Genomic DNA, 24,711 nt, shown 5'->3' with positions numbered 1-24,711 from the left:
CGGTTCTCTGTTTAATTGCTCGAGGTAATTTTCGGATAGTGCACTCAGTATAATGTCACTCGATGCTCTGTCCCTACCACCCGTCCTAAACATCTGAGTGTCCCAGTCTATATCTGGTAAATTGAAATCTCCACATAAGACTATAACATGCTGAGAAAATTTATGTGAAATGTATTCCAAATTTTCTCTCAGTTGTTCTGCCACTAATGCTGCTGAGTCGGGAGGTCGGTAAAAGGAGCCAATTATTAACCTAGTTCGGTTGTTTAGTGTAACCTCCACCCATAATAATTCACAGGAACTATCCACTTCTACTTCACTACAGGATAAACTACTACTAACAGCGATGAACACTCCACCACCGGTTGCATGCAATCTATCCTTTCTAAACACCGTCTGTACCTTTGTAAAAGTTTCGGCAGAATTTATCTCTGGCTTAAGCCAGCTTTCTGTACCTATAACGATTTCAGCTTCGGTGCTTTCTATCAGCGCTTGAAGTTCCGGTACTTTACCAACGCAGCTTCGACAGTTGACAATTAGAATACCGATTGCTGCTTGTTCCCCGCATGTCCTGACTTTGCCCCGCACCCGTTGAGGCTGTTGCCCTTTCTGTACTTGCCCAAGGCCATCTAACCTAAAAAACCGCCCAGCCCACGCCACACAACCCCTGCTACCCGTGTAGCCGCTTGTTGCGTGTAGTGGACTCCTGACCTATCCAGCGGAACCCGAAACCCCACCACCCTATGGCGCAAGTCGAGGAATCTGCAGCCCACACGGTCGCAGAACCGTCTCAGCCTCTGATTCAGACCCTCCACTCGGCTCTGTACCAAAGGTCCACAGTCAGTCCTGTCGACGATGCTGCAGATGGTGAGCTCTGCTGTCATCCCGCTAGCGAGACTGGCAGTCTTCACCAAATCAGATAGCCGCCGGAAGCCAGAGAGGATTTCCTCCGATCCATAGCGACACACATCATTGGTGCCGACATGAGCGACCACCTGCAGATGGGTGCACCCTGTACCCTTCATGGCATCCGGAAGGACCCTTTCCACATCTGGAATGACTCCCCCCGGTATGCACACGGAGTGCACATTGGTTTTCTTCCCTTCTCTTGCTGCCATTTCCCTAAGGGGCCCCATTACGCGCCTGACGTTGGAGCTCCCAACTACCAGTAAGCCCACCCTCTGCGACTGCCCGGATCTTGCAGACTGAGGGGCAACCTCTGGAACAGGAGAACAGGAGGAAACTTTGAGAAGGCCTTCCCTTTCCATATTCTCAAGGCATGGAAAGGTATTGCTTGGTCCCAAAAAAGAGTCAAATAACTATGTAATGGAACACTTCTAGTTGAAACTGCTAATTCAACCCAGGTATCTAAGCTTCCGGGATCTAAGGACTTAGATGAATACCCACTAGAGGCCTTAACTTTAGTGAGGGTGTTGTTACTAGCTCCAATATGCTATATCTGTCTCCAGGTTTGTCCATTTGTTCCTAACCCAGAGTGATGGTAAAAATTGGAAGAATTTGGCTGTACCTCTATGGGATGTAATGGGAGTGCTACATGTGGCCATTGCTGAGGCTCAGCTCACAAAACAGGCAATTATTGTATACTTCTTGCAAAATATATGAACTGCTCCTAGGATCACCCAGTGTGGAGCAAGAAGTGCGAGGTTTTACAACAAGGAATGGAAAATTCAGGAGTTGAAAGTCAAGCTATGGTGAAGCTATAAAAGCTTTCAGAGCTACGCAATCTCACGTTCTTGCTAGTTCTTTCACATGAGCCCTTAAGACGCTAATTGCTGAGCGTGATGCCTCTGCACAATCTCAGACCACAGATTAAAGTATGAGCTATGAACTTGTTGGAGAACCTGTGGGGGAAATGCTCCAGTTGAAACTGAAGTCTTCGAAAGCCATCAGCAGTGGGTGTCACCATCTAAGGCACATACCACTACCCACCATCAGAAACAAACTAAGCCATACCTGTAACCCATCTGTAAAGAAAAACGTCATTCAAAAAGTAATTCAAAGTCCAAGAAAGTGGTAGCTAAACCTTCAGATTGGTGAGCTTTCTCCCTCTCTGGTGGGAACTAAGCTTTGGAAGATACGGCCTTCCAGTGACAGGATCTGGAGAGCTAAGAACTGGCTAACATTCCCCCTGATCTCACCAGCAAATCACCTCTGAAGGAGAAAGAAAAGACCAACCATCACTAAACAATGGTTGCCACATGAACTTCTGCATTGCAGTTGTATTTAAATTGATACCGCTCACATTTGGAAGAATGACAGCTCCTGGTCCAGGAGAAACACTTCTGCATCTGGTGACAAGATACTCATTTTAAAGTCAGACACACCAGCATTATGAGGTTACCACCCCTACAGGAAAAATGATTACACTGGAGGTAGGGCTAAAGGTGGAGTGACTGTTTTCATTGATGACAGTCACCCCCCCTCACCTATCCCTCTTACCATGACCATGGCAGTAATAGCTGAGAAAGTTCTCACACCCTTTAATATCACAGCATGTTCTTTGTGCCTTCCACCTAATGATGATTTGGTTGTAAACATACTGACAGAACTCTTCAGGCACTCCCACACCCATTCCTCATGGGGGACTTAAGTGCACACATTGTGTTGTAGGGCTCACCTACCACTTGCTGCAGGGGTCAGATGCTCTAGCGATTCATCCGTTCTGAGAATATCTGCTTTCTGAACTTGGGTCAGATGATGCACTTTTCCACAGCTCCAATGTCTTTTTTTCAGCCACTGACCTTTGTTATTATTCCCCAGCTGTTGCAGACTGAGTTCAGTGGGAAGTGGCTACAGATTCACATTCCAGTGTCCTCTTCCCAGTGTGGATCATTCTGTCGACAGGGGCTGACAGGAGACCATGCAGATGGATGATAGAAAGGGCAAATGGGTTGCAGTATAGTTGATAGGCTATTTTTGAACAAAAGGATTGTGCACAGGACACAGTGGTCCATATCAGTTGTGAGATCCATTCAGCTGCTGCAGAGTCCATCCCCCAGTCTAGTAGCCACCTCAGATGATGGCCTGAGCCTTGGTGGAATTAAGACTAGATTGGCAATCAGGGCCAAATGAACAGTTCTGCAGAACTTCAAACACCATCCAAATACAGGAAACCTTCATGCCTACAGATCTGTGAGAGCACATGGGAGGTGAGTGATAAAAGAACAGGTCTTCCTGGAAGGAATTCTTGACGTACATTAATTGGTCCACTTCTGCTGCGCAAGTTTGGGACTCAGTAAAGTGGATTTCAGGCAAGCGCAGTACACTTCCCCTTACAGGCTTGCCAAGGAATTTGGTGTTGATAGACATGACAAGCCATGGCGCAGGTTTTAGCTGAAAACATTTTTACTGTCACCAAGTCATCCAGACAAGCTCCTGCTTTACAGGTGTTCCATAGGATTGCAGAGATTAGGAAATTCAATTTCTTGTCATATAATGAGGAAGTCCACAACCTTCTGTTCTCCATTTGGCAACTGGAATTAGCTTTGTCTGTAGCCAGAGACACAGCTCCAGGACGTGATAAGATCCACTATGTCAGGCTTTGTCATCTGTGCTCTGAACTGAAAGGATGGCTCCTTTGTTGATTTAGTCAGATCTGGTTTCATGGACACTACCCCATGAATTTGAAGGAGGCAATATTAATTCCATTCTGGAAACCAGGCAAAGACCTTAGTGCCCCTAACAGTTACTGGGGTGTAGTCCTTACAAGTGGTATGGGTAAGACTCGTCAACGCATGGTCAACTGCCACCTCCTCTGGTTGCTTGTGTCGTGAGGTCATGTGATCCCCTAGTGGTGTGATTTCAGCCCCTACACTAAAATTCCACTCTGGACAATCAAAATTTACTGGAGACAGCGATACAGGAATCCTTGTTATGCTGAAACCATTTGGTTTGGGGAATTTTTAGACATCCAGAAAGTATGAAACGTTTTGCAGGTACAACATCCTTTGCCAACTTCATGAATGGGGACTACATAGACATCTGCCACTTTTTATCCAGTTCTTTCTTGTGGACCAGCATTTTTGATACACATGGGAAATGCCTTGGGTGACTGATATGTTAAAGAGAATTGTCATGCTAGGCAGTGTATTCAGTGAAATTTCCTGGCAGATTAAAACTGTGTGCCGGACCGAGACTTGAACTCGAGACATTCACCTTTCGCATGCAAGTGCTCTACCATCTGAGGTACCCAAACATGACTTAAGCACTCTCTGCTGCAGAGTGAAAATCTCATTCAGTTTACTCAGTGTCACACTGTTCGCCATCACTGTCAGTGGCATTTCCTCCACAGTCAGGAGAACTGTCAAATACTCTTTGTTTGTGGATGACTTTGCAATCTTCCACTTTTCCTCTGATCTTACAATAGTGACAATGTAGCTGAAAACCTGGACCAGGACTACTGCTTTTTGGTAATCACCAGAGAAGATTACACACGCCAATTTTAACTGTCCTTGTCAAAGTTTTAACCAACCAGTATTCACAGTGAGGGACAATATTTTACGTTTTCGAGAAACTGAGCACTTTTTTGGTTTATTATTTGACTCAAAATTAACTTGAAAGACATATGAACAAAGGGCTTTCAGTCACTGAACACTTTTAACTGACTTAGTGTACAAATGAGGGACGCTTGACAGGTCCTCCCTCTTGCAGTTTTATACGGCATTTGTTCAATCACTTTTAGTTTACGGCAGTGTGGTCTATATATCAGTCCTTATTTCCTATCTCAAGGTGTTAGGTGCTGTCCACCATGAGGACATTCTGATATTCACTGGAGCCTTTTGGACCAGTCCATTTCAGTCTCTCTGGATTTGGCTGGACAGGTGCTGAAAATCTCTCTGTCCCAACTTTGGTTTCGTCCATTTTAAGCACGTACCACAGTTTTATTGTCGTTTATACAGATGGATCACAGGACAAGAATGTCTTCAGTTTTGCTGTTTTCCCTCAATGGGTTTTCAAAGTGTGTCTTCCAGAATAATTCACAAATTATGATGCAGAGTTAAATGACATTCTAATGGCACTGAAGGGGATACAGACATCACCGTACAAGGTTTCTTGTCTGTTTCGACTTGCTTAGTTTACTACAAGAACTTCACCAATTGTATCAGGAAATCTGGAAGACCAGTTGATTCAACACATCAATGACTCACTATAGTGATGCAAACACTGTGGCAAGGAAGTGATAATTTGCTGGGTACCTGGCCACATCATGATACAAGGAAACTATATGGCCAACAAAGCCACTGAGGATTCATGTTAGAATGGTGCTGTTCATCAGTGTCCCATTTTGTTGCATGCCATCATTTCATTTTCTGACAAATGCATCATGTCAGTAGGAGACTAAATGGTTGCATGCGACACAAAACTAACTTAATTCTTGTTGTCATCTGTCTTCTGACTGGTTTTATGTGGCCCATCGGAAATTCCTCCTTGGTGCCTACCCCTTCATCTCAAAGTAGCACTTGCAAGCCATGTCCTCAATTATTTGTTGGATGTATTCCAATCTCTGCCTTCCTCTTCAGGTTTGCCCTCTACAGCTTCCTCTAGTACCATGTAAGTCATTCCCTGATGTCTTAACGTCTTATTATCCTGTCCCTTCTCCTTTTAGTGTTTCCCATGTATTCCTTTCCTCACCGATTCTGCGTAGAACCTCCTCATTCCTTACCTTATCATCCACATAATTTTCAACATTTGCCTGCAGCACCATATCTCATATGCTTTGATTCCCTTCTGTTCTGGTTTTCCCACAATCCGTGTTTCACTGACATACAACACTGCTCCAGATGTACATTCTGAAAAATTTCCTCCTCATATTAAGGCTTGTGTGTGACACTAGTAGACTTCTGTTAGCCTTTCTGACAGGGCTAGTCTGCTTTTGATTTCCTCCTTGCTCCACTGGTCATTGGTTATTTTGCTGTCTAGGTAGCAGAATTCCTTAACTTCATCTACTTCATGCCCATCAGTCTTGATGTTAAGTTTCTCACTCTTCTCATTTCTGCTACTTTTCATTACTTTCGTCTTTCTTTGATTTACACTCAGTCCATATTATGTACTCATTACATTGTTCATTCCATTCAGCTTATCATGTAATTTATCTTCACTTTCACTCAGGATAGCAATGGCATCAGTGAATCATATCATTAATATCCCTTTGCATTTTATTTTAATTCCAGTCATGAAGCATTCTTTTATTTCTATCATTGCTTCTTTGATGCACAGATTGAACAGTAGGGAGGAAAGACTACATCCTGTCTTTCACACTTTTTAATCTGAGAACTTCATTTTTGGTCGTCCTCTCTTATTATTCCTTCTTGGCTCTTGTATATATTGTATATTAGTGTCTGTCCCTATAGCTTACCCCTATTTTTCTCAGAATTTTGAACGTCTTGACCAGTTTACATTGGCGAATGCTTTTTCCAGGTCAACAAATCCTATGAATGTGTCTTGATTTTTCTTTGGTGTTCCTTCCATTATCAACTGCAATGTCAAGATTGCCTCTCTGCTCCTTTTGTAAAGCCAAACTGATCGTCATCTAGCACATCCCCAATTTTCTTTTCCACTCTTCTGTGTATAATTATTGTCAGAAACTTGGGTGCCTGAGCTGCTAAGCTGACTGTGTGATAATTCTTGCACTTGTCAACTCTTGCAGTCTTCGGAATTGAGTGGATGATATTTTCCTGAAAGTCAGATGATACGTCCCCAGACTCATACGTTCTAGACACCAATGTGAACAGTCAATTTGTTGCCACTTCTCCCAATGATTTTAGAAATTCTGATGGAATCTTATCTGTCCCTTATGCCTTACTTAATTTTAAGTCTTCCGAAGCCGTCTTAAATTGATTCTATTGATGGATACCCTATCTCTTCTAAATTGACTTGTGGTTCACCTATCACATCTGAAAAATCTTTCCCCTCATAGAGGCCTTCAATGTACCCTTTACACCTATCTGCTCTCACCTCTGCATCTAACAGTGGAATTCCCATTGCATTCTTCATATTATTACCCTTGTTTTTTGTGTCACCAAAGGTTGTTTTGACTTTCCTGTATGCTGAACTTCTTTGATTTATTCGGAATTTCCATGGAGCCTTTTTGTCTTAGCTCCCTGTGGTTCCTATTTATTTCCTTCCTCAATGACTTGTATCTCTATGTTCCTGAGTTTCCCTGAACTTTTTGTACTTCTTTCATTCATTGATCAACTAAAGTATTTCTTCTGTACTCATGGTTTCTTCACAGTTACCTTCTTTGTACCTCTGTTCTTCTTTCCAACTTCTGTGATTGCCCTTTTAAGAGATGTCCATTCCTCTTCAGCTGTATTGCCTACTGAGCTGTTCCTCACTGTGCTGTCTATAGCCTTATAGAACTTAAAAGTGCATCTCATCATCCCTTAGTATATCTGTATCCCACTTTTTTGAGTATTGATTCTTCCTGACTATTCTCTTGAACTTCAGACTACTCATCATCACTATTTCAATAGAGTCTGTACCTGCTCCTGGGTATGCCTTACAGTCCAGTATCTGATTTCCGAATCTCTGTATTGCCATGATGTAATCTACCTGAGATCTTTCCTTATCTGCATGCCTTTTCCAAGTATACCACCACCTCTTGTAATTCTTGAACAGAGTATTTGCTATTACTAGCTGAAATTTATTACAGAACTCAATTGGTCTTTCTCCTCTAACTCTCCATGTCCCAGGCCCATATTCTCCTGTATCCTTTTCTTCTACTCCATCCCCTAAAACTTCATTCCAGTCCCCCATGACTATTTTATTTTCATCTCCCTTAATGTACTGTATTGCTCTTTCAACATCCTCATGTACTTTCTCTGTATTTTCATCTTCAGCTTGTGGCATCAGCACGTACGAGGTGTGGCTAGAAAAAAAAAACGGACTAGTACTGGTGAAACAATAAAACGAATGCAATAAGGCTGAAAGTCGTGTGGCCTGTCACGTGACTCTCGCTCCACCTACTGCTCGAGTTTCATCTGCCTCCTGCACCCAGTCTCCCCGTGGCGTCTGTTTTAAGTAGTTGAGTGTACTGTGCATCGGAAAATGTTGAGTGTACAGAAAGAACAGCGTGTTAACATCAAATTTTGTTTCAAACTACGAAAATCTGCAGGTGAAACGTTTGTAATGTTACAACAAGTGTACGGAAATGATTGTTTATCGCGAACACAAGTGTTTGAGTGGTTTAAACGATTTAAAGATGGCCACGAAGACACCAGTGATGACACTCACACTGGCAGACCATTGTCAGCAAAAACTGATGCAAACATTGAAAAAATCGGTAAACTTCTTCGACAAGATCGCCGTTTAACAATCAGAGCAGTGTCTGAGTTAACAGGAGTTGACAAGGAAAGTGTTAGGCAGATTCTTCATGAAAGTTTCAACATGAACAAAGTGTGTTCAAAAATGGTTCCAAAGTGTTTCACAATTGAACAGAAGGAACGCCGAAGAATGATTTGTTCTGACATCCTGGAAAACATTGAAAGTGATCCCACCTTCTTACAAAATGTTATTACTTGCGATGAATCGTGGTTCTTTACTTACGATCCCGAAACTAAACGCCAATCGATGCATTGGAAAACTCCTGGTTCTCCACGACAAAAAAAAGCACGAATGTCAAAATCGAAATTCAAGGCAATGATTGTTTTTTTGACATCAAAGGGATTGTGCACATTGATTGGGTACCAGAGGGACAAACAGTGAATCAGCATTACTACATTAGCGTCCTGGCTACCCTACATGAGCGAGTACGGAGAAAACGGAACGATTTGTGGAGAAAAGAGTCATGGATCCTTCACCAAGACAATGCCCCAGCTCACAGTGTGTTGTCAGTGAAGACGTTTTTGGCAAAACACAACATTCCCATCTTAGATCATCCACCCTACTCACCTGATTTGGCCCCCTGTGACTTTTTTCTTTTCCCTAAAGTCAAGTCAGCTTTGAAAGGAACTAGATTTGAGACTGTTGAAGCAGTAAAAGAAAAAGCGACGGAAGTAATGTATGGACTTACCGAAAATGATCTGCAGCATTGCTATGAACAGTGGAAAATTCCTATGGAGCGGTGTAGAGACCGAGGAGGAGAATACATTGAAGGAGATAACATGAAATTGTAAATAATTGTAAATAAATGTTTTTTCCAGCAGCAGTATGGTTTTTTTCTAGCCGCACCTCGTATACCAGAACTATTGTTGCTGCTGTCAATTTGCTGTCGATTCTGACAAGAACAAACCTATCACTGAACTGTTCACTATTCCACACTCTCTGCCATACCGTCCTATTCATAATGAATCCTACACCTATTATACGATTTTCTGCCACTGTTTATAGTACCTTATACCCACCTGACCAGAAATCCTTGTCTTTCCATTTAACTTCGCTGACCACTAATATATCTAGATTGAGCCTTTGCATTTCCCATTTCAGATTTTCTAGCTTCCCTACCACATTCAAGCTTCTTACATTCCATGCCGTGGGATGCAGGATGTTATCCTTTAATTGATCATTCAATCTTTTTCTCATGGTCACCTCCCCCTTGACAGTCCCATCCTGGAGATCCGAATGGAGGACTAGTCCAGAATATTTTGGCATTGGAGAGATCATGACACTATCTCAGTTACAGGCCACATGTTCTGTGAATTCACACTACATCTATTTAATACAGAGGTTTCCATTGTCTTCTGCATCCTCATGACATTGATCATTGCTGATTCTTTCGCCTTTAGGAGCAGCTTCGTACTCAAGGACAAGAGAGTGCTCTGAAAATCTGTCAACTCCTCTGCCCACTTCGACAAGGCTGAGACAGTATCTATGACGACAGGTCGTACAAGGAATGTCAATTCTTTGGCAAGGCAGACAGGATACAAATTTCAAGATACTCAGCAGTGTGCAACAAATATTCAGTGATGAGGATGAAGAGCTGGAGAACAAATGGAAAAAAATTCAAAGGCATCATTCAATATGCCCTAGACAAGTATGTTCTGAGTAAGGTTTTAAGGGATTGGAAAGATCCACCATTGTTTAATAGCCATGTTAGAAAAGTGCTATGTAAACAAACAGCACTTCATCTCAGATTCAAGAGAAGTAAAATCCTAGCTGACAAACAAAAGCTGAATGAAGCAAAAATGAGCATAAGGAGAGCAATGAGAGAAGTGTTCAATGATTTCAAAAGTAAGATGTTGTCAACCAACCCGAGTAAAAACCATGAGAGATTTTGGTATGTAAAATCAGTAAGTGGGTCAAAATCATCTACTATTCTCTCAGTGACCACACTGGCACCAAAATGCAAGATAACAAAGAGAAGGCCAAAATACTGAATTCAGTCTTCCAAAGTTGTTTCACCATGGAAGATCATAACACTGTCCATCCTTTCAATCATTGTGCGAACGTTGAAATGAAATGGGAGATATTGAGATAATTGATAGCGGTATTGAAAAGCGGCTACAATTGCTTAGTAGTGGAAAGGCTGCAGGACCAGATGAGACACCTGTGAGATTCTGTAAAGATTATGCAAAAGCACTTACTCCCTTCCTAGCAGTAATTCATCATAGATCGTTTGAACAATGAAAGGTACCTAGCAACTGGAAAAAAGTGCAGCTCATTCCCGTTTAATAAGAAAGGCTGTAAGACAGATCCACATAATTATAGACCTATATCATTGATGTCAATCTGTTGTAGAATTATGGAACATGTTTTACGCTAAAAAATTGACTTCTTGGAAGAAAATCAACATGGATTCCACACAGATCGTGCAAAACTCAGCTGGCTCTGTGTCTCCACGAGATCACAGCGCAGTGGACAATGGTGCTCATGCTGATGTTATGTTCCTTGACTTCAGTAGGGCATTTCATAGCTTTCTGCATTGCCGTTTAATGAAAAGGGGGGAGGGGGGGGGGAAATTCGAGCTTACGGAGTATCAGAACAGACCAGCCCCTCTGTGGGTCTGGGGGCTAGAATAGGCCCGAGATATTCCTGCCTGTCATATGAGGTGACTAAACGGAGTTTCACACATTTCAGCCTCTATGTGATGGTCCCCTGTAGGGTTTATTTATTTATTGTTCCATTGGACCACATTTAGGAGAAGTCTCCATGGTCATGGAACGAGTCAATACATGAAATTATAACACAATTGTAGGAACAGATAAAATGAAATATAAGAAATATATTCAGGCGACAAGTCGTTAGTTTAAATAAAGAAAATCAAGACTGTAGCACTGGAATTTGCTTAATTTTGTAGCTATTCCAGGAGCTCCTCGACAGAATAGGAGGAGTGAGCCATGAGGAAACTCGTCAGTTTAGACTTAAAAGCGTTTGGGCCACTGCTAAGATTTTTGAGTTCTTGTGGTAGCTTATTGAAAATGGATGCAGCAGAATACTGCACTCCTTTCTGCACAAGAGTCTAGGAAGTGCATTCCACATGCAGATTTGATTTCTGCCTAGTATTAACTGAGTGAAAGCTGCTAACTCTTGGGAATAAGCTAATATTGCTAACAAAAAACGACATTAAAGAAAATACATACTGTGAGGGCAGTGTCAAAATTCCCAGACTATTGAATAGGGGTCGACAAGAGGTTTTCGAACTTACACCATACATAGCTCAAACAGCTCATTTTTGAACCAAAAATACCCTTTTTGAATCAGAAGAATTACCCCACAAAATAATACCATATGATATAAGCGTATGAAAATATGCGAAGTATACTACTTTTCGTGTTGAAATGTCACTTATTTCAGATACTGTTCTAATGGTAAGTAAAGCAGCATTTAGTTTCTGAACAAGATCCTGAACATGGGCTTTCCACAACAGCTTACTATCTATCCGTATGCCTAGGAACTAGAACTGTTCCGTCTCGCTTATAACATGCCCATTGTGTCTGACTAAAATGTCAGTTCTTGTTGAATTGTGAGTTAGAAACTGTAAAAACTGAGTCTTACTGTGATTTAGCATCAAATTATTTTCCACAAGCCACTAACTTATATCATGAACTACATTATTTGATAATGTTTCAATATTACACACAAGATCCTTCACTACCAAGGTGGTGTCATCAGCAAACAGAAATATTTTTGAATCACCTTGTAATACTAGAAGGCATATCATTTATATAAATAAGAAACAGCAGTGGCCCCAGCACCGACCCTTGGGGAACACCCCATTTAACAGTGCCCCATTGGGACTGAACATCATTACCACTCTCAATATTGCGGAGGATTACCTTCTGCTTTCTGTTCTTAAAGTAGGAGGCGAACCAATTGTAAGCTACTCCCCTTACTCCATAATGTTCCAACTTCTGCAGTAATATTTTGTGGTCAAATCAAAGAAAACACCTAACGTTCGCAACCTTTTATTTAATCCGTCCAAAACCTCACAGAGAAAAGAGGCTATAGCATTTTCAGTTGTTAAGCCATTTCTAAAACCAAACTGTACATTTGACAGCAAATTATGTAAATTTAAATGCTGCAGTAACCTTGTATATACAACCCTCTCGATAACTTTAGCAAACACCGATGGCATAGAAATAGGTCTATAATTGTCAACATTATCCCTGTCTCCCGTTTTATAAAGTGGCTTCACTACCGAGTACTTTAATCGGTCAGGAAACCGACCACTCCTAAAGGAAAAGTTACAGATATGGCTAAGTACTGAGCTAACATACGTGGAACAATACTTCAGTATTCTGCTAGATACCCCGTCATATCCATGAGAGTTCTTGGTCTTTAGTGATTTAATTATTAACTCAATCTCCCTCTTGTCAGTATCATGGAGGAGCATTTCAGGTAACAGTCTCGGAACACTTTTTCTAAGAGCGCTATATGATTCCCTGTTGGGACTAGGTTTCTATTTAGTTCACCTGCTATATTCAGAAAGTGATTATTAAGAACTGTACATATATGTGACTTATCAGTAACACGGACATCCCCACTACGCACTGATTCTATATTCTCGACCTGTCCCTGCAGACCAGCCACTTCCTTTACGACTGACCATGTGGTTTTAATGTTATCCTGAGACTTAGCTATTCTATCTGCATACCACATACTTTTTGCCTTCCAAATAACTTTTTTAAGCACCTTACAATACTGTTTGTAATGGGCTGCTGCACTTAGATTTTGACTGTTTCCAACGTTTTGATATAATTGCCACTTTGTTCTACAAGATATTCTTATCCCATTAGTCAGCCACCCAGGCTGCCTGTTTGTGCTAGTACCCTGTTTTGAACATTCTAATGGAAAGCAACTTTCAAAGAGCACGAGAAAAGTCTTGAGGAAAGCATTATATTTATCGTCTACTGTATCAGCACTATAAACATCTTGCCACTCTTGTTCCTTGATAAGGTTTACAAAAGTCTGTACAGCAACTGGATCAGCTTTCCTAAAAAGTTGGTAACTATATTTAACATGCGTTGCAGCACAAAAATCTTTTAGACTTAAAATTTGTGCATCATGATCTGAAAGGCCATTCACCTTTTTGCTAACAGAATGCCCTTCTTATAATGACGAATGAACAAAAATATTGTCTATGGTTGTTCTACTGTTCCCCTGCGCTCTCATTGGAAAGAATATGGTTTGCATAAGATTATATGAATTAAGGAGGTCTACCTGCATCCTTTTCCTTGCACCATCACTTACACAATTAATATTGAAGTCACCACATATAACTAACTTCTTGTATTTCCTATAAAGTGAACCAAGAACCTCCTCTAGCTTTAGCAAAAATGTTGTGAAATCTGAGTCTGGGGATCTATAAATAACAGTAGCAAGAAGTTTAGCTCCACTAAATTTAACCACACCTGCACAACATTCAAACACCTTTTCAGTGCAGTACTTTGAAACATCAATTGACTCAAATGAGATACCATTTTTTACATACATGGCTACTCCCCCACACCGCAAAGAGCTCCTAGAAAAGCTGCCAGCCAACCTGTATACCGGTAAAGGAAGCCTCTGAATTATCTCCTTATTTAAGAAGTGTTCAGATATACCAATAATTTCAGAGTCAACATCTATAAGCAGTTCACTAACTTCATCTCTAATACCTTGTATATTTTGATGAAATATACTAATTCCCTCATTAATCGGATACCCAAGCTTTGTAGAAAGTGGTTTCTTTGTTAGAGAGACTTCCATTAAGCAGAAATACCTACCAGTTGACTTCAATCTAAACAAGGTTTGACCTCCATTCTACAAACTTTTTTCAAATAGCGAACCAATTGGGGAAGGGCACCTTACAAGGCGTATCGTGTCCATCATGCATTCACATCTTTAGCACACTTTCTTGTCGTCGCATTGCAGTCCTGCCCATTCTCCATCTCATGGGAGAGGACACCTTCCTGCGTGCATTTTCCACAATTCACTATGCAGCATCGATTTCTGCATCGACAATGAACATGGACTTCTTTGCACCTGATAGCCAGCATGGTAGCCAGTCCGTAGTGGTGGGGCCACCATGTACCCTGTTTGTTGTAGTCCCCTGACCACACAGGGATTGCTCTGCTGATGATGCCTGCGCCGTTAACTCCCCATGTATGCCAAGGGGTAGACGCCCAGCCCCCTGGGGCACCAGCTAGGCGGTGCCCATGGGGAGGGCCCCTGGTTGGAGTGGGTGGCATCAGGGCAGATCACACGTGATGAAGTGTAGTCCATCATCTCTTGCTGGTGGTGAAACACCAGCAATCTCTAAGCGATGACGAACTCGATTAAATGCACAGAAGTATGACCCCAAATCATTCCCCTCCCTGGCCACACCATGGGAGGAACATCAGGCTAAAGATGGCAGCGGATCTTATTCGCCCCGGTACCTTGTATGTTCAAGAGCTGATGAGGAAACTTTCATGACGATGAAGCCTCAGTTTTTTGTTGAGCATTTAGAGGACAAGTTCAGGGAGGTGGAGGGCTTAAATGAGATCTGTGTCAGTCTTGATCAAAACAGAGTCCTCTGCCACGTCACGGGAGTTACTCACTTCTGACATGGAGGGGAATGTTTCTGTAGCCATCGCGCCCCATAAGAGCTTAAATATGGTCCAGGGTATCACAGATACCTTCTTTTGCAGTCCAACGATGAGCTGCACGCCAATTTAGAGCAGCGAGGTGTATATTTCATCCAGTGTGTCCACTGGGGTTGGAAGGATAATCAGGTTGCCACCAGTTCCTTCAACTTGGCCTTTGAGGGTGATATGTTGCCCGAGAATGTCAAGGTGATGGTGTACCGGTGTGATGTAAAGCCCTATATCCCTCACCCAATGCGGTGCCTTAAGTGCTGTAAGTTTGGTCATGTGTCTTCCTGCTGTACTTCCAGCATAACATGCCAAGATTGCGGACGCCCATCACATCCCAATATTCCATGTGCCCCGCCTCCCATCTGTGTCAGCTGCGGAGAGCACCATTTGCCTTGCTCCCCTGACTGCAGGATTCTCCAGAAAGAAAGGAAAATCATGGAGTACAAGACCCTGGACCAACTGACCTACACTGAGACTAAGAGAAAATTTGAACATCTGCTGCCTGTGCGTATGACATCGTCTTATGCTGCCGCTACAACAGTTTTGGCACCATCAGCTCCGCCAACCCAGGTCACCTCTCGGAGCCAGAAGAGTACACCTGCCCCCTTGACAGTGGGGGGCATTTCTGTCCCTGTTGCTCCTGCACCACTTACTTCAGGAGCAACACCCCCTCAACCATCAGGGACATCCGTCCCCATTTCTAAGCTGGAGGAGCGTAAGTCGTCTTCGGGTTCTCTCACTAGGAAGGGTCCCCTGGGACACTCCATTCCCAGGTTTCTTCTAGTGGGAAAGATGACACCTGCCAGTGTCTGAAGAGCCCAAAAGCAGCTGGCTGTAGGGCTTCATGCTCATACCCAGTCCCGGAGACTGAGCCAGTGAAGTCCTCCCAGCCAGGGAAACCCAAGGAGCAGCGAGAGAAATCCAAAATGAAAACTCCCAAGACCAAGGAAACTGTGGTGGCACCCAAACCACTGCTGCCTACAAGCTCTGTGGCTGAGGATGGGGTGGAGGTTTTGGTGTCTGCTGAGGACCTAGATCTCGCCAGAACCTCAGACACAATGGATATAGACTGCTCAGGCAATAAATCAGAGGCAGCACATGACTCAGAGGCGTAAACTGCCTCATTAAATGTTCCATGCCTTCCCAGTCTCACGATGTCATCCTCCAGTGGTGGCAGAGCTACGGCAACTGTTGCACTTTACACCTGCTACCTGCATTGCTCTCCAGGAAACATGGTTCCCAGAAATGCAGATTCCTGCCTTCCACAGATATAAGGGATATTACATGAACCATAGCGACTACAATAGTGTCAGGTGGAATTGGCATTTATGTCATAAACTTGGTCTGTAGCTGAAGCTCTGGCTGTCAGAATAAGGATGATGTGGGAAATAACTGTCTGCAATGTATACCTTCCTCCAGGTGGTGCAGTACCCCTGAATGTATTAGTTGCACTGATTGATCAACTCTCTAAACTTCTCCTACTTCTGGGAGATTTTAATGCCCATAACCCCTTGTGGGTTGGTACTACGCTCACTGGCAAGGTCAGAGATCTCAAAACTTTACTGTTGCAATTCGACCTCCTCCTCTTACATACTGGGTCCACCACACATTTCATTGTGGCTCATGGTAGTTACTCGGCCATTGATTTATCAATTTGCAGCCCAGGACTTCTCCCAGCTATCCACTGGAGAGCACATGATGGCCTGTGTGGTAGTAGTTGTTAGTTGGTCTATGGAGGAACGTGTCAGTGGAGTGGTGATAAGAAAAAATTGTTCCTAGCAATTAATTTCAGTTTGAAAAAGGTTTTTTGTCCCTATCAGGTGGACTTTTTATGTGCAATTTTAAACCCTGGACATTAGTTTTATTTGTAAATTTATTTCCTACGGAGATTGTATAATTTCACGGGATGTAACACTCACTACTCTAACAGTCTGTTTATGTGTACTATTTAAATGAACCACACAAAATTGTATGCTTTTGTGTGATGAATAGTCAAATGCTGCAGGCTTTGTTTAGTGCAGTAAAATAAACTAGAAGCATTTAGACAACACTTATTTAATTGTAAAAATAAATGTTATGTAGCATAAATTAAAAATTTCAAATCATTTTTGCCTTGATCACAGTTTAAACATCGGGCTCCCAGAGACCCCTCCTTGTGGTATGAAATGGAAAAAATTTCCCATGCTTCATGACAGAGCATATGGGAACAATGCAGGAGACCTGCACCGCCATACTAGGCAGGGTCCTAATGGAGGTGGTTTGCCATTGCCTTCCTCCAACTGTAATGGGGAGATGATGATGATGATGATGATGATGATGATGATGATGATGATGATGATGATGATGGGGACACAACAACACCCAAACATCTCGGGGCAGGTGAAAAATCCCTGACCCCGCCGGGAATCAAACCTGGGACCCAATGCTTGGGAAGCGAGAATGCTACAGTGAGACCATGAGCTGTGGAGCTCGTGGCATACGTTACAGAAAAGTCACCTCTTGAGTTACGGTTTAAATGACTTCCATCTGTTGATACACTACCAAATACAGCAGCAGCCTCGTTTGTACTGTGCGTACAGTTACAATGCAGTGAGGCCAGTACACTGATGCTAGCAGTCAAATATGTGTTGTTATGGGTGAACACTATCGATGGCCACTTGGAGGGGTGTGTCACCATGTTTTAAGTATGTTTGTAGTTGGCTGTAGGTGTATGAACTTGCAATAGTTCCCATGTCAGTAGTAAGAGGTTGGCTGTCATCAGTATGCTCTGATGACTGACTGTGCCCTCTGGGAAGCTCTTCATAACTGTATTACGCTGTAAAAAATCATTTACACACATCTTTGTCAAATTACTTTGAAAAAATTACTTCACTACAGTCTTGACACTATCGTATAACATTTCATTGTAGTTTCTTTGGAAAGGATGTTGAATAGTTAACTGTCTACTCAGCAGAATTTAATGTAATGCTGGTGGTGAGCATTGCTTGAAAACTGAGAAACCAAAATGAAGGAGAGTTAAGGCCTAGATAGCAACAAGCTCAGTGTGCTGACCAGAATTTGCTTAGTGAGCTACAGTGCGAGAACAGAAAGATTAGGGAATGGTTCAAGAATGGACAACCCAACATTTCAATTTGTCTTTGTGACAGTAATCTCACATTTTTGCTGGTAAGTAGTGTGGGATAGGGTAAGGATGACCTGCTAACATGGAAAACACCAAGGAACGCACAGCCACATAGTTTGTCGATTGCAAACATAATTTGATATCTAGTGGGGTTATACAACGTGATGTCCAGTCAGAGCTGGGTGCCTGGTGTGGCGGCTAGAGTCTCGCAATCTACTAACCACTGCACAATGTGAATTTCCAACACACCATCCTACAGTTGACCATCTCATAACCTTGTCAACCCGTGTCATTTCTGCGGAAATAACACTGTACGTGCATTTTTTGACCCGGAGAAAATGTAAAATACTTGCTTGAAGACTGGTATACTCCATACTCTCTACACATGGGGCTTCTGAGGCTGCCTGCACCATTCCCTTCAGGAATTTTTAAAAGACAACTTTCAAGGTACATAAGGGTTTTGCTTGTCAACCCCATTTATCCAGGAAAATGCTGTGCCTCAGGGATCCGTCCTGAGTGTTGTCATCCTTGCTGTCACCTTTGATACTGTTATGGCCTGTATCTCGCAGGGCATATCGGGCTCCCTTTTCATTGACGATTTTTCGATCTATTGCATTCTCCCACAGACTGGTCTCATTGAGCAGCGTCTTCAGTGATTGTCTTTACTCACGGAGCATTGACAAATGCTTTTGTTTTTTCACTGACAAAACGGTTTGTAGGAATTTCTGGCAGTGCAATGGGTTTCTTCCACTGTCTTTACATCTTGAGCCTGTTGCTCTTCTGTCTGCTGAAACTGTGAAATTCCTGGGGCTCATGCTTGATAGGAAATTTTCTTAGTCCTCCCACATCTTACTTGGCTGCCTCCTATACCCTGTCCCTCAATGTCCCATCAACAGCACTTCCTGGGGAGTGGATTGGACCTTCCTCCTCCAGTCCAACAGATCCCTTGTCCATTCAAAACTAGGCTATTGGTGTTCTTTTTATGCATCCATCTTGCACCATCATGGCATCTGTTTGGCTACTGAAGCATTTTACGCTAGCCCAATTGAGAGTATGAATGCAGAAGCTGCTGAATTACCACAGTCATACTGGTGTGATGTTCTCCTCAACAGGTGCACATGATGTTTGTCTGCCATGCCTGGCTACCCATCCTCTACCCTCTTTTTTGATGATTCTTTTCACCACCAGTGTTAGGTGCATCCTTCTTCTGTTACTTCCCTTTTGGCTGCTGCTCCAGCTGCTTAAATACATGCTACCTGACACTTTACCAACCTCGGCTTCTTGCGGCAGCCTGTGTTCACTCCAGACTTCATAAGAACACTAATCCAGATTTGATCTATTGCATAAGTTTCTCAACCTTCTCACAGAACGTAGCAATAGTACATTTGTGTACACTGATGGCAGTAAGACTGATTGTGGTATCACGTGTGCCTTTGTCATTTGCATTGACAAATTTCGGTACCAGCTTCCAAAACACAGCTAAGTATTTACAGCAGAGCTCTTTGTTCTGTATCAAGCCACGCATTACATTTGGCAACACAGGCTTTTCAATTGTTATCTGCTCCAGTTCTCTCATATCCCTTCAGATCCCCAGTGCTGCACAAGGTCCATCCCTTAGTGCAACTTGTTCAAGAAAGCTTCCACTTGCTCACTCTTTATGGAGCTACTGTGATGTTTATGTGGGTACCTGGTCATGTCGGTCTGATCAGAAACGCAGCTTCTCTTGTTGCTGCCAAGACAACAGACTACCTCAGCCTGTTAGTTCTTCCATACCGTCTGATGAGCTCTGTGTTGCCATCAGTCCGCAGGTGGTACCCTTGGGCATCACCACTGGTCCCCCCTTCATGGGAACAAGCTCCAGCAAAGTCCATCTGCTTGTCATCAGCCTTTGACAGTTTGGCATTTCCTGACAGAATTCCCTTTTTTCAACCACTTATCTTCTCATTTATGTTTGCTGCCTGAGTTATTACCCATTTTAGTGAAAGCTCCACAGGCGGTTGATCCTGTCTTACCTTTAATCTATCGTAGCAATACAGCAAATGACATTTAATATTTAGTTCAGGACCTCTGTTGTCTCTATGGAAAATTTTATGCAACTTTCTCCACAAGGAATTTTTCAGTTTTAACTGTCTCTCTTCTGTAGATTCGACTTAACGTGCACTTACTTTTAACTTCTTTTTTGTCTTAGTTTTCAGATGCTCTGACATGGGTACATATGACCTTAGTTGTTCTTATGCCCTAGAATAAAACAAATAAAACAATCAAAGTGTTAAGAACATACTTGATGGGGTTTCTAAAAACAAATTCAAATTCAAATTGAATTTAATGAAGATTTCAGATGTGGAAACCTTTTGCAGCTTTGACTGGGCTCCCTTTATGAGTGCTGACAGGAAATGCACAATTGGGTTCTTTAGAAGTGAAGCAGTGTTTCTTCATGTATAAGGAACTATTGAACTCAGTGTCCATGACTTGAAGTGAAAACTGAAGTGATTTGTGTAATCTGATATAACAGAACCCTGGACATGGGACAAAAATAGTTAATGTAGCTGATGTAAATCAAATAAAGTAATTCCATTGGCACCTTTTGATCTGTATTTTCAGAACCTTCTTGCCCCTTTGTGGCCATAACTTATGGCTTAAAATCCTTTTACTATAACCATATTTTAGGGGAAGAGTAAAGGAAAAAATATGTGAATGATGTACTTGGCTAAATGACATACATAGATAATTTAAAAGTAAAATAGTTCATAAACTGCAATAAGATATTTGTTCTATTACATTGTAGTGGTAAAATTGAGCAAATTGGAATATATTTTGCAATAAATATTTAATTATCAGTCCTTTGCCTTTTAACAACGACAGTATTGCTGAACAGCCTTGAATTCTCTGCATAACAGTTACTCTTGACACATGCACTGAAGACTAAGTTTATTATAAATCAGCATTGTACTGTAAGTGACAGTTGCATGGCATTAGATTGTTAGCCATCTGCCTCCGGGCCACCCCTCTTACAGACTTTCAGGAAAACCAAGCAGATCTATGCTGATCCATCTTACTTCTTCATCACAATTGGACTTGTAGCAATATAACTGATTTTAATTCTGAATATTGTCTTTTTAATGAATAATATAAGATGATTTGAATTACTAGCACATTAGTAAATCCACAAAACATTAATTCTTACTGCAAAAATGTGTTTAGTTCGTATAAGTTGTTAAGCTTGGATATATTCATTCAATGGTGTCATGTTTCTCTAACTAAGACTCAAGAAATTGAAATTCCTTTTCAAACTTAGTGAAGAGGCAGGACATTGAAAGACAATAAGTACCATCATATAAAATCAGTGTCTCTGACAGGATTTAGATCTTGTTTTCCTGTCAGCTCTCTCACACTACCAGTTTGTTGTTTTACTCCTCCATTTGGCCTCCTGTCTCTCTTCTGCATTCAGATTCTCATCTGAGATCATGAAAACTTTGTACTGCCTGTCCCAATTTGTCATTGGCATTGACTGAATTTTTAAAGATGATTTCAATATTTCATTTATATTTACTGATTTAGCCTATATGACGACTGCAGGGTTGTCTTACTGACCTCCAAAGTGGGAGACAGTGCCACTTTCTTCCAAGGTTGTCTTCAGTGTGGCTATTGTGTGAGGATGAACACTGTGAGCAGCAACATACCTTCCAGCAGCAGGTCAAACATGTTCTTTTATGCAGTTCATATTGATGCTCAAGCTAACTGACTATGTGCTAGATTGCCATGTGAAATGTATATTTACATGATGAGCCTCATATGGTTGAATTTTGTTGCAAGAAGAATGAAATAGTCACCTACTGCTCCAGTGTAAACTTAGAGGTGGACTGTGGTGTGTCTTCCAAAATGTGGAGTTTCAATGGAGTAGTTAAAACACTGTAGGATAGAAGAGCTCATGTCAAAGAATTGGATAAGTAGTTCACTGTGACTTTTCATATTAGAGCACAGCATTACACATACACCTAAAATTAACTAGCTTGTCCCCAAGTTGACCTGGAAAGGAAAGTTGCTACTCACCATTAAACAGAGATGCTGAGTTGGAGATAGGCACAACAAAAAGACTGTCAAAAATATAACTGGTTATAGTAGTTACAGGCACTCCTTTTAGGGTATGCAGTACTGTAGTCCAATGTAACACAAATGAATATTGACAAATACTTAACACAGGTTTGTGTATGCTTTTACTTCCAGTTCCAAGAACATCTACCAGCCAGTGCAAGCAGCTGCTTTTTATGCCGTGAAGTGGTGGGAATTACAGGGACTCCCATGACTGCCCTCACCAACACCAGCAGAATTAGCTTCAGCCAGAGGCTGGCTGAAATTATACATATGAGGAACGTAGAAATTGACAGAAAAGGAATGCTCTGTGAAGCATGCTGTTCTGAAATTAATGAGATAGATGAGAAGGAAATGCGAGTAAAGCAGCTTAAGAAATTAATTATACTTCGTGTGCTCGCCAGGGACCCTGATTATGGTAAGCACTGCAGATGTTCCACAAATGAGTCACATTATCTGATTTTTAGTGTTTATGATAATTTTGTCTTGAAACAAATTATTGTGATTTCAGCACATGGGAAAGGGTGGGGAGGGGAATGGTGTGATCATTCTAGTTCAGAGTGGTTTATGGCGGTTATGGAACACTGAGAACCCTGCTATTTTGGTGGAAAACCTTGCTTATTTTGAAGGTTAATAAATGTAAAAGACTGAGAATCCTGTTTTATTCAGTGATTACTTCAATTTTCAATTATAACAAACAACATAGAGATAAGAACAAAACAAAAAATCCTTTTGCAGTTTTCCAAAAAGTTTTATTGTTCTGGTATCCTGGTTGGAGACAGTAAGAAAATTATGAAACATGTCCAGTGAAATGTTCTAAACAGCATTACTCTCCTTTGATTTTCATAGCATTTACTCGTGTGCTCCTAAATCCAGAAACTTAGGTGTAAAGAAAACAAAGTTCACAAGAGATGGCATGCAGTATGGCATCTGAACTACAGAATTCTATATACTGTGCACCTAAATGTGTTAATCATTGGCCTAGTTTTTTGCAACCTTCATCAGAAACAGCTTTGAGGACTCGTGTCTTTGGCACACATTGCAACACACTTCTGTGCTATACTGTTGTTTATTACTTCCGCTATCTCTGAAGGAGCTGTGTCAGTGTGGGTTTTATCACAAATGTGTTGCTTTAAATGAGTGGTTCCTGACTGGAAACAAAATAATGCAGAGCTGTATATGTGGAATACGTACCTACTAGACGTGATGTTTCCATCGCTAACCAATCAAATTGTACTCTATACTTCACTGATTAGATCCCCCCTATTTACTTCCTCAATGTGTATGCATTGATTCCAGTCTTACTGCTCACTGCATTGGCTGTCCCATGTTGCAGGATTATTTACACATACATGAGAAGACATTGCTGGATGTAGCCAAGCATTATAGACATATTGAATGTCTTCGGAGTGAAACATTATCGAGGCCTGATGAAAGAAATTTGACTTCTACTGCAATAGCACATTGAAACAACTGAATAGTGACACATGAAAATTTCTTTTGCACTCTGGGTATCAGTCTGTTTCTTTCCTAACCCAAATCTCCACAGTAGTGTACCCTGTATATTAGCCTTCTTTGCTTGCGGGTCTACTATATTTCTGTGGGATATCTGACATTGCAGTGCATTTGGACTGAAAGGCCAATATTACATCAGGCATGAATATTTATAAAAGTGTGGTGTCTGTTCCTTTGGATGTCTATTTGTTAATTAATTAATTAATTAATTAATTTATTTATTTATTTATTTAGCGTCCAATAGATCACACACGTGATACAGGATTTGTCATTTGATTACACGTAACTCATAACAACACATACACAAAATAAATGGACGAACATATACAAACAGCCAAACAAATTACATACACATAGTACATAAGTAGTGTACAAGAACTTATTACACAAAAACAAAAGTACGTGCTCATGATAAACAATCACAGACCATGAACTACGCCTTGTACACAAAATGTATTACAGATGATTAACAGATTTTTCATAAGTACCATAATTATGAAGTTGAAAACACAATTAAATTAGTTTAAATTTTTTAAAAAGTAAGTACAGGTTTCAATCCACAGTCTGAGACAGGTCTTTGCTTACTCTAGTAGCATTTTTCCATCAAGTATTTTGTTTTACTTAATGCTTTAATTATTTTTACCTTTCAATTCTTTAATTGCCTAACATGTTTCTGACTTCTAGTTTTTGCTACATAGGGAATGTGGAAGTCTTTACAATGCCTTGTATTGTGATCATGGTAGCTTGAGTTGATTTGGAGATCGCAGTTATTTTTACTGACCATTTCCAGGCATTTAAAGATATATATCAATGGTATTGTCAGTATCTTCAGTTGTCTGAATAAGGGTCTACAGCGAGTTTGTGATGGGCTGTGTGTCATGATACGAATAGCTCTTTTTTGCATAATAAAAATGTCATTTAGTGTTGACCTGGTTTTCTCCCCAAAAGCTTGTGCCACAGCTAGCAACTGATCGG

The 24,711-nt window shown here is 41.4% G+C and overlaps 1 protein-coding gene across 1 annotated transcript in view; it reads left to right on the top strand.

Annotated features, from left to right (window-relative positions):
* LOC124560743 (spore wall protein 2-like) overlaps positions 1-24,711 on the top strand; it is a gene marked incomplete at its 5' end in the record, with an annotated part of 155,987 nt that overhangs the window by 118,178 nt on the left and 13,098 nt on the right. The window contains one exon of the mRNA XM_047130930.1: positions 22,357-22,639. Coding sequence (XP_046986886.1) covers positions 22,357-22,639 — 283 coding nt within the window. The remainder of the gene's footprint in view (positions 1-22,356; positions 22,640-24,711) is intronic.

The sequence above is a fragment of the Schistocerca americana genome, unplaced genomic scaffold, assembly GCF_021461395.2.
Source record: "Schistocerca americana isolate TAMUIC-IGC-003095 unplaced genomic scaffold, iqSchAmer2.1 HiC_scaffold_111, whole genome shotgun sequence".
In the NCBI taxonomy this organism is placed as follows: domain Eukaryota; kingdom Metazoa; phylum Arthropoda; class Insecta; order Orthoptera; family Acrididae; genus Schistocerca; species Schistocerca americana.
The sequence above is the reverse complement of the archived record's forward strand: the minus strand, read 5'-3'. Positions and strand labels throughout refer to the sequence as shown.